The sequence below is a fragment of the Epinephelus moara genome, chromosome 23 (assembly GCF_006386435.1).
Source record: "Epinephelus moara isolate mb chromosome 23, YSFRI_EMoa_1.0, whole genome shotgun sequence".
Lineage (NCBI taxonomy): Eukaryota > Metazoa > Chordata > Actinopteri > Perciformes > Serranidae > Epinephelus > Epinephelus moara.
The window spans coordinates 6,154,731-6,168,636 of NC_065528.1; the positions used below are offsets into that span (position 1 = coordinate 6,154,731).

General features: G+C 39.0%; 2 protein-coding genes across 2 annotated transcripts; both read left to right on the plus strand.

The window, feature by feature from the left end:
• The first annotated feature begins 6,115 nt into the window (after positions 1-6,115).
• LOC126385254 (HMG domain-containing protein 3-like) lies at positions 6,116-7,701 on the plus strand. The gene is made up of 3 exons (XM_050036864.1): positions 6,116-6,181; positions 6,757-6,898; positions 7,052-7,701. Exons 1-3 carry the CDS (start codon positions 6,134-6,136, stop codon positions 7,699-7,701), a joined length of 840 nt encoding a protein of 279 aa, XP_049892821.1. The 5' UTR covers positions 6,116-6,133.
• On the plus strand, positions 7,409-13,900 carry LOC126384745 (uncharacterized). The gene is made up of 18 exons (XM_050036008.1): positions 7,409-7,693; positions 7,777-7,824; positions 7,916-8,043; positions 8,155-8,423; positions 8,611-8,694; positions 8,937-9,002; positions 9,889-9,949; positions 10,026-10,076; positions 10,663-10,707; positions 10,804-10,868; positions 10,985-11,096; positions 11,822-11,902; positions 11,987-12,079; positions 12,219-12,314; positions 12,464-12,643; positions 12,804-12,892; positions 13,017-13,150; positions 13,282-13,900. Exons 8-17 carry the CDS (start codon positions 10,068-10,070, stop codon positions 13,141-13,143), a joined length of 897 nt encoding a protein of 298 aa, XP_049891965.1. The 5' UTR covers positions 7,409-7,693; positions 7,777-7,824; positions 7,916-8,043; positions 8,155-8,423; positions 8,611-8,694; positions 8,937-9,002; positions 9,889-9,949; positions 10,026-10,067; the 3' UTR covers positions 13,144-13,150; positions 13,282-13,900.
• Positions 13,901-13,906: the final 6 nt, after the last annotated feature.

A 13,906-nucleotide genomic window follows, 5' to 3' on the forward strand; every position in this document is an offset into this window, starting at 1 on the left:
TGCAGGAGTTAATGGACTTTCATACCACATAGCCTACAGCCTAGTGTTTGTCATATTTGTACGCTTTTAATCGCCTTAATGCTACAACATAAAGAGATAATTTATCTTAGAGATAAATCTATTATACAGCTGCTGCTTTATTGCTTAATTTAAAATAAAGTATTTCCACGTGAGTATATGAATATTGGCTTTATCAACCTGTAGCACAACAATAAATGTTAGGTTTATGAATTAAGTGGGTTTAAACCGCTGGTTTTTGTATTGGAAAGCAGTGAGATTGTAAAATGTTCCTCAGTGCATGGACAGTGTGGTCACAAGTTGATCTGGCTACTTCCCAATTTGAAGACATAGCTGGCTGTATGTTGTCGGATTTGTAAAGGATCTGTCAGTGATGTGGTGTTGTCATAGTGGCGCACCATGTTAGTTGTGAGTTCTTAATTCATTTTCCCATAATGAAGCGGGTTCGAATCCCGTGAAAATATTCTTTTTTACGTTTCACAGGGCTGAACGGTTCTTTAAGATGGCACATGTTTATTTAGGCAGGCACCAGAGACGAAACTGTGTAGGCCTATTTAGAAAATGTATTCGAGATAGGAGTTAGATTTACAGGAAACGCAACTTGGCCTCTTCCTGTTTTCAACATTCCGTCATAACAAGTGTGATTCAAACCGCGACTGAGTGTCAGTCCGTGACTGGGTTCCTCCAACAAGAGTCCAAAGACGGATCAGGTCAGCTATGTTTTGATATTGTTATGAAAAACTGAATAAAGAGGCCTTCGAGAGGACAGCTACGTGTTCTCTTCCTGGTTGGAAACAGCTGTTGTCACTATGACAACCACAGATGCATTCGGCTGAAGGTCGCCAGTTAACAGGGTCGCGAGTAAATCCGAAACACCGGTTCAGGTTAGGTTGTTTACATTTTGGGAAGATGTTGACGTTTAATTTAACTTTTAAGACATCTTTTGCTAGGCAGAAAGAGCATTAATGACTGTTTTTCAAAGACATCGGACTCTATTTGTAAAAACACATTTCTTCAAACTCGATACACTGAAAATGTCCGTAAGCAAGCCCATTTTGTGTCGTCTTTTACGTTATGAAAATCAGATTAATGACTGAGCAAGGGATGATAACAGAAGCAGTGGGGGGACACGGCACGCAGACGCAGAATATTGTCATTTAACTCAACATATCAAACTAAATATTTTAGCAAAAATATATTCAAATAATAGTTTCGGTGATATGTGTGTTGGTGAAGTTTGATTGATGTATGGTTTACAGTTACAAAATACGTTTCTTGAAGTGCAGTCTGGTTGCTTTGGAAAGAACAGTAAGGCTGTTTCTAGTTGCAGCTGCCTCTTCCTAGTAGACCAATTCAAAGTTGTTTTCTTGATTTGTTATTTAGACACACACAAAAACATTAGAAAATAGGGTCCTGTGTTTGAACTTGACAAGGGAACAATGCAAAAAGCATAAATTGACCATAATCTGATTTTGTAAAATTTTAAAAGTTATGCTGTAGACATGTATGCATGCAGATTTGAAATGAAATAGGTTTCTATTCCTGCTATTGTGCTTCAGTAACTTTTATATGAATTTAATGGCCAGTGGAGCCATGTATTCAGGTGTTTGCATTAGATAAGTAGGACAGGGCCTTTGTTTTAAAATGAGGTTTGGGTTGAGTCTAGGAAATGACACCTATCTTGTGAGCCACTCAGTTTTAGCCTTGAGCTCTTACATCGGGTTGGAAACCTGCAGTATTGAATCAATAACAAACAATATATTTTTGCTTTAATCCTTTATTCCTGTAAAAAATGTATAAAGTAAGGAAGTATGAGTTTTAATTGTATTTTATTCTCCTATAGACCAACATCACAACATTTCGTGAGGGCACATGCTCATTGAATTGGGAGTGGACACTTTTCAGTGCCCATTGTGCCAGACGGTAGGGCCATACCATGCCCTAATTCCCCATTTACAAGGCCACCAGTGGTCAGTTGTTAAATATAGAGGTAAGTCCAACCACGGGTATTGATAAGATTTTGTTAATACCAATGCCATTATCGATTCCCCTTATTGATCTGATTCTTTGTCAATTATGTTATCGATTTATGGTCAGTATTCTGTGCGTGGAAACTTAACTGTTCTATTGTCACTGTTAATCTTTTGACTTGCTTTATACAGTCTGGAGGCTGCACTGCCCTGCACTTGAGTTCTTCCTTTGTTGATCAGCATCAGATGATATTGGTTCCAAATTCAATTTGTTGTTGATTTTCAGCTGGAAGTGGTTCTCAGTTTCCCATCCCTAATTCTTATGCTGCATGATAATTAGAGATTAACATGTAGCATGATAATACTTTTAATTGGTATCATATGTCCCCAAGCTCATCAATTACTCTCATCACTGTCCAGGCATCTGATCATGAACAAAAAAGGAAGAACTCAACTGTGGGGCAGTGCAGCCTCCAGACTGTCTATAGCAAGCTAAATGATCAACAGTGACAATAAAAGAACAGTTAAGTTCTTGGACAATGTGTAGACCCATTTTTTTTTATATACATTTTATAGAAATTTTTTTTTATATATTACGTATTAACAAACTATTTTCTTAAAATACACCTTTAATATCTTCCATATTTTTTTCTGTCATTCTTTCAGGATATAATGTCCACAAATGCCATTCATTCATTGTGTGCCCAGCAGCCATTACCATTGCAGCTTCTGTCCGAGAGTTATCGTGAGAAAGGAGCTGTTCTTCAAGCACCTCAAAACTTGCCTAACGGCAGGTACAACAGTGGCAGTGACCGCAGCTCCACCACTAACGCCGGCGGGTCCATCGCTGGCACCAGCGGGTCTATCACTGACGCCTGCAGGTCCATCACTGACGTCTGCGGGTCCATCACTGATGCCCGCGGGTCCATCACTGACGCCTGCGGGTCCATCACTGACGCCCGCGGGTCCATCACTGACGCCCGCGGGTCCATCACTGACGCCTGCGGGTCCATCACTGACACCTGCGGGTCCATCACTGATGCCGGCGGGTTCACCACTGATGCCAGCAGCGCCAGCAGGTCCACCCCTGACACTGGCGGCGACAGCAGGTCCACCACTGGCGACAAAGGCATCTAAAACTTGCTCAAAGAAGATAGCTCCAGCAGCAGCAGTGACAGCCCCCAAAATATTGCTGTCAAAGCGCAGAAACACCACATGTTGTTTTTGCAACTTGCTATTACAAAAGAAGAACCTCAAAGCTCACATTGAGAGACAACACTCATCAAAAACACAAGATATCACAGCAAATCGCTATCTACAGTCTGTGTGTACTGATAAAAAAGGGGCATTTTTGCAGCTTTAATGACATTCAAGGGTCCTGCCCATTACATTCATGTCCAAAAGTGTACCTGGGGTGAGAAGCCACAGATTACCTGTCAATTGGACACATGCAACAGGCTATATGAGTATGCATGCAGAAGTGGGCAAGTAGGTTTTGACTGCCAACATATTCAGTCATTGGTGTACAGTCCTGTAGCCGCTAATTTACCTGTTGCCCTTGATGAAGAGATTCTAACATATATGGTAATCAACAAATGGTTCAGCAAGGACACAGAGAGAGATTGTTTAAGAAGGAAGCTGGCTGCTGGTGCAGATGGTGCACCACTGAGCTTTGAAGTAAATCTCGGGCAAGAACAAAGACAGTACTTTTTTTCTGTGTTTGAGCCACACATCTCCTCATACTGTAGATTTGGAAGGCTCATGGTCCACTACAATGGTGTCAAAAATACCTGGCATTGCCCTTGCACAAAGGCTCGAAAATCCTGCCCACACAAAGCCATAGTTAAGTGGCACCTGCACCAGCTAAAACCTGAGATTTTCACAAATCCGGAAAGCTGTCATGAAGACCCCCCTGGGACATTTTCAGTTGAGACAGATCCTGCAGTCGACACACAAGCAGGGAACTGCTCCCTGTATCCCCCAGAGGGGGAAGCACTGGTGGAAATGGTGGAGTACCTTATTTCACACAAGGCCCTGCCAACAAATCTCCCAAGAGACTTGACATTGTTAAGATCGTCATCAGATATGACTAGGAAGTTGGTACCACGCGAGAACTATTGCCACAAGTGTCCAGGCAAAGTTCCTCTTTCAGAACCGATCGTCATATCGAACAAAGCCAAGAATGTCACAATCGCTTAAGTTGTGGAGGGTAGGTTGCAGTCCATGATAGCAATTGTAATTATTGATTTTAGGTTTCATGTATGATAAATATAGTCAGTCATTCTGTAATTCTTGAAATATTGACAAGACTTTGAACATCCCTTTTCTTTGCTTTTTTAAGATGTAACAACATATTGTAAAAAAAAATGTGCTGCATGTGGCACATTTTACCGTTACCAGGAGTGGGCAGAGGGGCTATATAACTTCAATGATTGTGTCATTTTGACACATCATTTCTGTCTGTTTCTGAGGAACTCCATACAGGTAAAAAAAAAAAAGAAAAATTATATATATATATATATATATATATATGTATATGTGTGTGTGTGTGTGTGTGTGTGTGTGTGTGTGTGTATGCATATATATATATATATATTTTTTTTTTTTTTTTATTTTTATTTATTTTTTGTTTTGTTTTGTTTTGTGTTAACCTTTGTTCCTTTCCAGTAGATACAATCAAGGTGTACAGTCATCTCAAAGATGATAAAGAAAAATTGTCATAGCAAAGGGTCTGATTACTCTATACAATGTGATGTTTCTGTTTTTCCTTTTTTAATTAATTTGCATTTAGGGGTATGGAGTGTAGATTGATTAGGTTAAAATTGAATTTAAACAATTTTAGCAAAAGGCTGCAACATAACACAATGTGAAAAAAACTGAATGGGTCTGAATATTTTCTGAACCCACTTTATCTGACAGCTTTATATTCACATCCATTTCTAGAACCATACAGCTGTGGCAAGAGTGGTGGAGGCTTTGCAGAATACAAACAATCAAAAGTATCCAGAGCCTGATTTGATTCTTCATGGATACCTTCATTTTGAAGCCCTGTCATCCCACAAATATGACTTCTCGTGTGTAAACTGTGGAGATCACCCCCCTGTTGTGATTATGGACCTGCACAAGAAAGGAGTATTCAGTATGCCAAGTGTGTACTTTTTTCTTTTCATGTTTTTTCAGAAATGCTACAGCCTCTTACAATCGCCACTGATTGTTCGTGTTTTCATTTTCAGTGTGTGACCTCCAAGAACCACCACCTGAATTTGATGGCCAGGTGGACGTTGATGACTTCTGGCATTCTGTTGGCCAAGAAATTCTTTGTCGAGGCTTTGTGAAGAGTTGGTGAAGATTTTCAACTTTGAATAATTGAAAGGGAATGGTTGAGGTCAGGTTTCAGTAGGAGAAAGGATTCCACAAGTGATCCAAACAGTTTCAGGGGAGGAAAAAAATAGCATAGGTGTAAGTAGCGGGACTCCAGAAAAATAAACTGTAAGAATTAAAGCTCAGTTACATTTTTAAAAAATTTTTTACTGATGTGTTTCGGCATAGTGCCTTCATCAGAGAGTCATGCTCTAATGATGCTCTGTGGCTTGACGTTATACATACTCAAAGGAGATTACATAGAGTACCCTATAAGCTCCTTTTGCTGAGTTGGAATCTAATAAATTCCTTTGGCTATATCTTAATTGCATTTGGCTAAGTCAAAATTTATGGCAAACAGCAATGTTGGACTGTCTTGGGCTTGGCTCATTTTTTAAGTGGGATCAAATAATATGTCAGTGCTATTGGCCTCCAGGAATTTAATGAAACAAAGGGAGGTAAGGGGTGTTCTTTTAGCAACTGTCTAATGAGAGGCCAACAGTCTCATATATTGAAAAGTCATCATTTAAAGGGTGCTCTGTGCCAGATGTATCCAACTGCATACATTGATATTTCTTAAATTAGCAAAGCTAAGGAGTCCATGTATTTTTTGTCTGGTTGTTCCTTCTCTAGGTAATGCTGCTAATCCATGCATGATATCGCCATCCTACCACAAATGGGCACCTTGGATTGGACCACACACAAGGGCAAGCAACTTGTTATTAAACACAGAATACCAGAAGGGTCAAGGCAGCAAGCGGGCAAACCCTGCAGACGAAGCCGAGATGGATATATCCGAGGACAGATTGATCAACGAAATAATGAACTTGAAGGTGAGATTAGCAGTGATGCTTTGGATTACAGCCCGCAACGTACAGCGTAATTACTCCGGAGTCAGGGTGTAATGTTTTGTACTAATGGTGTACCTGTACAGTACATACCAATACGTATATGTAGGTACAGGGGAACAAGATGTAAAGTTATGGAATAAAGGGATAACAATTCAGGAACTTACAAGGTACTTGTACTGTAGTCATTTTTTAACTACCGGGTACCTATTTTATCATCACAGTGTATGTACGACCTACTGAGCAATAATCTGGCACTTTGGGAGGTATTAGGAATAATTTATGCTGTAGTAACTACCAGGTTCGTATTCTATAACTGCAGGCTGTAATCCAAAGCGTTACCAGATTAGTTTCTAGATTTTACCCTGAAATGGTCACATTTATTACGTGCATATTTGTGCATAACAAAAAACGCCTGAGTATAAGCAATACTTTGAATGTAATTTATGCTAGCATCTTTGCATTAAAGCTTATGTGGCTGTTCAAATATTTGCCCATGTTTTTACAGGTTGACGCGGTGCCTTATGTGGCTGTTCAAATATTTGCCCATGTTTTTACAGGTTGACGCGGTGCGAAACCTGGTCAAACAGTGTGGCCTTGAGTCAGCGGGTTCCAGAATGGATCTTGTCATCAGGTTGAAAGACCAGATGAAAAGCCGCAGTGCTTTTGACAAGGTCTTTCAAAAAGTATGGAGTGCATCTGGTAAGTTTATTAAAACACAAAAATACAAATCTGAGATTTTTGCTGACAATTACATTTATTTAATATAACGCATCTTTAACACTATCAAAGTGAAACATGATTTAAACCAAACACTTCTAAATATTTTTCTATCTTTCTTTGTTTCTTGTTAAGGTGGCTGGGCAGTGATAATGTGCCCCTGTGGAATCATTAATTCTATCAAGTTCAATCTGAGGGCTGAAAGTCCACGGGACTACTGTGATATGTTGCTATCATTTAAGCACTTTCCTAATGTAGTCATATATGATTTTGCAAGAGGTTTGGCCACGCACACAAACCTGCGTGAACCAGTAAAAATCCCCTTTAGGCCAAATGAAGGCAGACTCGCTGATGCCATGCCAGAAAACCTTCAGTCTGCACAGAAAGGTGATCTGAAAGTAAACTTGCCATGGCTGAAGGTTAAAAAGGAGCATGCAGACAGCAACGCACACCCCTCTACAGGTTCAGCTGAACACTATGCTCTCTATGACATTTTCCACGAGGCCAACACCAGTGATGCAAAAGACTGCTTGAGGAAAATTGCTCTGGTACCCGAACTGCATGGCTGGGTGAATTCTCAGGTAGCAGAGCAGTTGTTCTCCAAAATGAGAAGGAATAACTACTTTCTAAATATGATGTCTCCGGGGAGCCATATTTTTCTCATGCGCTCTATCATTCATCATCACAACACCATGTTGAATGAGAAGACCCTGGCTGACATTCATAAAATCTCATCAGCAGACATCACACTGGATTCATCTGGAAAGGCCATAATGGGTGTGTAATATTTTTTTTTTTTTTTAAAAAAGGTAATAATGTATGCACTGCTATATTTATGTTTAAATTATTACATTTTCTAGCAAATACGCTTTTTCTGAGCGGAACTTCACTTCCAGCACATCCCAAAGGTAATTTTTGGAATGCCATCTATATAATTGGTTTTGTTAGACAAACATGTCTCGTGAACAAGGCATGATGATGTTATACCTTTTACTACAGTGCAATTGGACCCAGCGAACATTAACCAGTGTTCAGGGAAATGTGAGGCCATGACAATCATTTCATCGTTAAAGCCCTGCAGAGCCTCATGGAGTGTAAAGGGTCGTCATCCGCTTCAGGAGCAGCTGGTAAACAGATACTTCTGCATACTGTCATTATTGTTCACAATTTTTTTTGATAAATTGTTAATGTCCATGCTTTTTTTTCATTTTCCTGTTTATTTATACCTGTTACCCTAGATCAATTATGTCCTGGATGTTACGAGACCTGGAAATGAGCTCATCATCAAAGACGGACCAACTTGCCTTTCCAGAAGTGACATCTTGACCCTGGGACTTCAGAGAGAAATGGAGGCAATGGTACTTAACAACTGTACATTTTACTGATGAAAGCATGTTTTCATGTTTTCAAAATCATTAAGAATTCATTGTATGATGCTGTTTGTAAACTACATCAACGGGTAGGGAATGGGTGCCTCAGGCTGGTCCGGGAGATGGCAAATATGCAGGTTGGTTTAAAATATATATATATATATATATGTAAGACATTTAATACTGACCAAGATTAAGTGACTAGATGAAAAGGGAATTTCTAGGCTTGCATGCATTACATAGATGTATTGATAGGTGATACTGAGCCATATGCTTTACCATTTTCTAGCACTTACAAAATCTTGGTATGCTTTCAATCTACAGGGAAGGGATGTTTTTGTTGCAGACCTGCATGTCACCCCAACATGGCTCCCTCCCACCAACTGCAATCCCCTGCTCCATTTCCCAGTAATTAAACAACATAAATAGTCATTTTGTGAAAAGTTTTTGCTGGTCCTAAATACTATGCATCAAGGATAATTTAATGCAAGGATAATTCAAACACTAAGCTAAATAAAATGTCTCTTAGCCTTGCAACACTATTATGTCTAACAAATCACTACTCAATATCATGTACTCCCTCATCATGCATAACTGATTTTAACCTTTTTTTCAAGTGTTAATAAAGCAGCACTATTTTTTTTTAACAGAAAGATGCTGACCAGAAAGATGCCCTCATCATCCCTCTGTGGATTTCAGGGCATTTTCTTCTGAGTGTAAGGACATTATACCATTTGAGATACTGTATACAGAACATAATTTTGTGAGCGGCATACAATGTCAACACAACATGTGAAGACATATGTCGTGGATGATGATGTCTGTGTTTTAACCTTCAAGTCATTTGTGAGTTTGCTGTGGCTTTTTGCTTATTGTACAGACTGTGTATTTTCTATAGGTAATGAGGCCACTCCAGAAAGAAATTTTCTTTCTGGATTCCCGTTATTTCAGAAGAGCAGATGGTTTCTCCAGTCAGGCCTACAGGAATCTGTTGAGGTTGCTAGTGTTGTGTGTTCTGGCGGTCACGTTACCCTGACCTGCCAATGTTTCGAAAAATTTCCAAACGTACAAGTTCAGTCAGGAGGTGATGTGACAATAAATGCACCAAGCACTGAAAGATTGTTATAGGGTCAGACAAGATTTGTTTCTAGAGAGCTGAAATGGACTCAAATAGACAAATTGTCAGTGCAATCAAAAGGAAAGGGGGACAGAAAGAAATCCTCCTTGTTGAACTTTAGGAAATGATCAATATTTACCTATTTGCATGGTCCAGTTCTTGGACATGTTCCCTCTTCTGTGGATTACAGATTTTGATACTGTTCATATTGTGACATACCATTAGTTTTTGTTTTTTTCTCCCCAACAGAATCATAGCAGTGTATACTTATTATGTTTTACATTGCTGTGTTTTTTGTTACTCAGAGGTGTTGCACAGCANTATTTGCATGGTCCAGTTCTTGGACATGTTCCCTCTTCTGTGGATTACAGATTTTGATACTGTTCATATTGTGACATACCATCAGTTTTTGTTTTTTCTCCCCAACAGAATCATAGCAGTGTATACTTTTTATGTTTTACATTGCTGTGTTTTTTGTTACTCAGAGGTGTTGCACAGCAGATTGCTGTGGGAGCCTGGACGGAGAAGACTGCTCTGGATTTGGAGGTATTGCCTGCAATATCACTATCAAATTGATTTGTAATTATCTACTATTCGTTAACTGTAACTGTCCGTCATACAGGGTGTTCCTAAGCAGACACATGGCAATGATTGTGGTGTCTTCATGATAATGGTGAGTGAGGGTAATGCCATATAAAGTAATGTGGCACATGATTGTTTTTTTTTCCTTTCTTTTTTTTGATAATTATTTTTAATTGCAGCTTTAAGCCAATAATTATTTCACTCTTAAGTCAATTCTTAGGAGTAATTCTGAGAAGCTTGATAAATACGGGCCCAGATAAATACAAGTTTACCAAATTTTGTTCCAGCTATAGAAGCTGGAAGTAGTGATTTAACAATACATTGGATGATATGTAGTATTTTCCATGGCTCCAATACAATTCAAGGACGATGTTTGGCTCATGTAGAGCAATACAACACAATTCAGTGACTTGAAATCAATACAGTAACTTTTTTTGAAAAAAATTTAAACCAGTTACTATGAAGTAAATAAATGGATTGTGGACAGTGCTCTGTTTTCTATCTATGCAGTATGTCATGTCTTTTGGAATATACAATTTATTGTAATGACAACAATATCCTCATCTGCACTACATATTTCAGTGTAAATGTGTGCCCACTTTTTCACTGAGTAGTCAGCTGTCAGTTATTACCTGTGTCTTACATGTATTGATTTATATAATTTATCATCACTACAGTATGCCTGGTACATTGCCATGGATGCTTGCTTTGACTTCAGTGTTGTAAGTATCCTAAAAAATTGAAAAAAAATTATATCACTACATTTTTTTTATACCATAAAAAATGTATCCTTATCGAGTAACTGTGCTCTTTATTAGGATGACATGTGTCTCCTGAGAAGATGGTGGTGTATTGACCTATTAGAAAACCTTGGGCTGGAAGGGTACGCTGCAGGGCTTCCTGAAAGATAACTCGATTTTTAATTTAATTATTAATAACACTTTATGGTAACACACTTATCTCTTGATTCTGGGTCATGAAAATGTATGTTAATTACAGGTACGGAAGGAAGTTTGCCCATTTTACAGAAGAAGGAAAGGCAAGCCTTCGTGACAATGTACCACCGGTATTCAGGATCACACGAAAAAGAAAACACGAAAGCAACACCATGGTCAGTGAAGACCTGACACAGTATCCATCACTCCTGCCTGTTTGAAAATAGGTCACCACTCAAACAGCTATTAAATGAACATTTATAGCACACGATGCAATGTTTTGGATGGTACTGTGTTATTATACAGTTACATTCAAAATTATTGCACCCCCATTGCAGAATCAGTGTATTAGTAAAATTAACAAACTTTCAGCACTTGGCAATAAACAAATCAAACATGAACAATTTAAATGGATTCAAGAATACATCTGTCATTTTTGCAATAAATGTATTTGTATGTCAGTCAGGCACATTTCTGACATGCATTTAAACGTCACCGTTGACAAATCTCTAGCCAGTACAGTTATTTGAAGTGATATCTAAAGCACACCTGATATAACTATTGAAGCTATTGATAAGTTGCATCAGGTGTACAACACCAGTTTTGCAAATGTGTACTCTTATGAGGGATTCCATTGAGGGGATTGAATGATTTTGAGACAGCAGTAGTCATAAAACGTGGGATTTTGTGTCAAATTTTGAAAAATCCACAATTATCATTTGTTGTCTTGAGCTTTTCCAATGTTTTTTGGTTGATTTGTTTATTGTAACAAGCAGAAAGTTTGTACATTTTGTCAATAAACCTAATTTGCAATGGGGGTACAATAATTTTAAGTGCAAATGTCAATCCTCCCTGGATCCCCATAAAACAAACTGACACAATTATGGATTGCTTTCTGCAGAGTCCACAGGACACCGACCCTGCCACTGACCACATTTACAGTAAGAGGCCTTACAGCTTTCCACCCAGAGAGCAGGTTAATGTGAGTGAAGATTATTGCATGAGAACAACATATCTAGTGTTTACAGCTGTGCACTAAGTCATGTCTTTGTGTGTCTTGATTAAGGACAATAATGACAGCATGGACCAACATGATGTGGTCACCACAACCAGAGACGTTGGGATCCTGAGTGAAGACGCATCTTTCGACAGGCTTGTGGTAAGGACATGCAAAGGATCAAGAAACAACAAATCTTATTTAATATACTTAACCAGAATAATTACGTTTAACATCTGAATGCTGTTTAATCAAATTTTAGGAAAGGTTAACATCTGAATGCTGTTTAATCAAATTTTAGGAAAGGGCTCAGCAAGCTGAACACCATAGAAGAGTCACTAGTGACCTTCTTGTAACGTTCATCACTCAGGATAACGGCCTACTCCAACATCTTGAAGTGAGTTTGAAAATGAAATTTGAGTCACATACTGTAACTAATTTTGGTCAAAACATGATAAATGAATGATTTAAGTGAAACATTTTCTGTTAGGCTAGTGTTTGTACATTTATTTTGAGCATCCTCCCAAAAAATATATATATTTACAGGCGGTCATCACAGGAAAAGTTACATCCTCCTGGGCAACATCAAAGGGCAGGGTGATAATTTTCTTTGAGGAGGATGAGCAGCTGGACAGAGTGCTGGGCTTCTTGACAAGCCTGGTTGAAGCACAGACAACCAGATGTCACAATCAAGTGGCATTTGTTATGGATGAGCTTCTGCCAGAGGTAAATTATGAAACTTTTTTTATTTATCATATTAACATATTTTGTATTATTATTATTATTGTCAGTCTTTAACTTATGGTTAATATCTTGTTAACTGCAACATGACAGACTACTTTAATGTCTAAATGAAAGATGTCCTTTTGTTCACCTCATGACACAGGCAACAGTCCACGCCCTTTCAGCTGTCCATGCAGTTTCCATTGACAGAGCCATGGAAATGTATAAATGTGGACTGCAGTATGACTTGAGGTATGCAACATACATAAGGAGAGTGCTAATACCTATATGTATTGTTTTTTACATTGTTTATGACAGCCTCTCAGTGTGAATTTCCTTTTACTAATTGCTATTTTCTTCCATTTTGTCTCATCAGTGAGAAACGGCTGTTGGCTCATTACATGGAAAAAAACATGAGCAAGGAGGCACTACAGCAACTACAAAAATATGCTGAAAAACTCAGAAGAGCTCTGGACTCTGAGGAGTTTTTGAAGAGGCTGTAGTATCTATGTATGTAGGATGAATTCAAAAAAAAGTCTAAAGTCTAGAATCATAAATATGTTGTGGAGGTGAGCAGAGCTAGGTGAGTGATTGACAGAGCTGGCACCCAGTTACTAATCACTCACTCCCTTTAAATGCAGTAGCGGCTGGACCTCGGATGGCAGAGGCATGAGAGACGCACTGGAGAGCAGACTGAGAGCAGGGGAGCAGTACGGGAGCAGGAGAACAGGAGTAAAAGACGAGACGCACGAGCCGTGTTTGGCCCCGGGCTGCATGATTGTGTGGTGGGGTTAAAAAAAAATAAAAGAACCCGGGTCGTATGGGCGTGTTTTGTAAGGGGCGTGGTTTGTAGCGGCTCTGGCTTGGCTCTGGCTGCAGCTAGCCTTGGTTTGTTCAGAGCGTGAGACAAAGGTGACTCAGATATGTGACAGTTGGCAATCCTGATACGTGGCCTCATTGAATAGAGCCTGTTATACCTGTTGCCTCCACCTCCTGAGGTAATCGCTGATGAGATTTTTTTTGGCAAACAACACTATTAAAAACCCAGCCCTCTGACTACGCAGAACAGGCACATAGACAACATTCTTGTTACATTACTCTGTACAATATGTCTTCTGTCTTTTATAAGGCATTTTTTATGATTACATCATCCTCCATTCAACATTAAAATGGGTTTAGTGTTTTATAGTCACAGATGCGCCTTCAAAAGCGACTCACCCCACTGAGACGCCTCATTTGGCACGTAGGAGTGTTTAATGTTAAAAC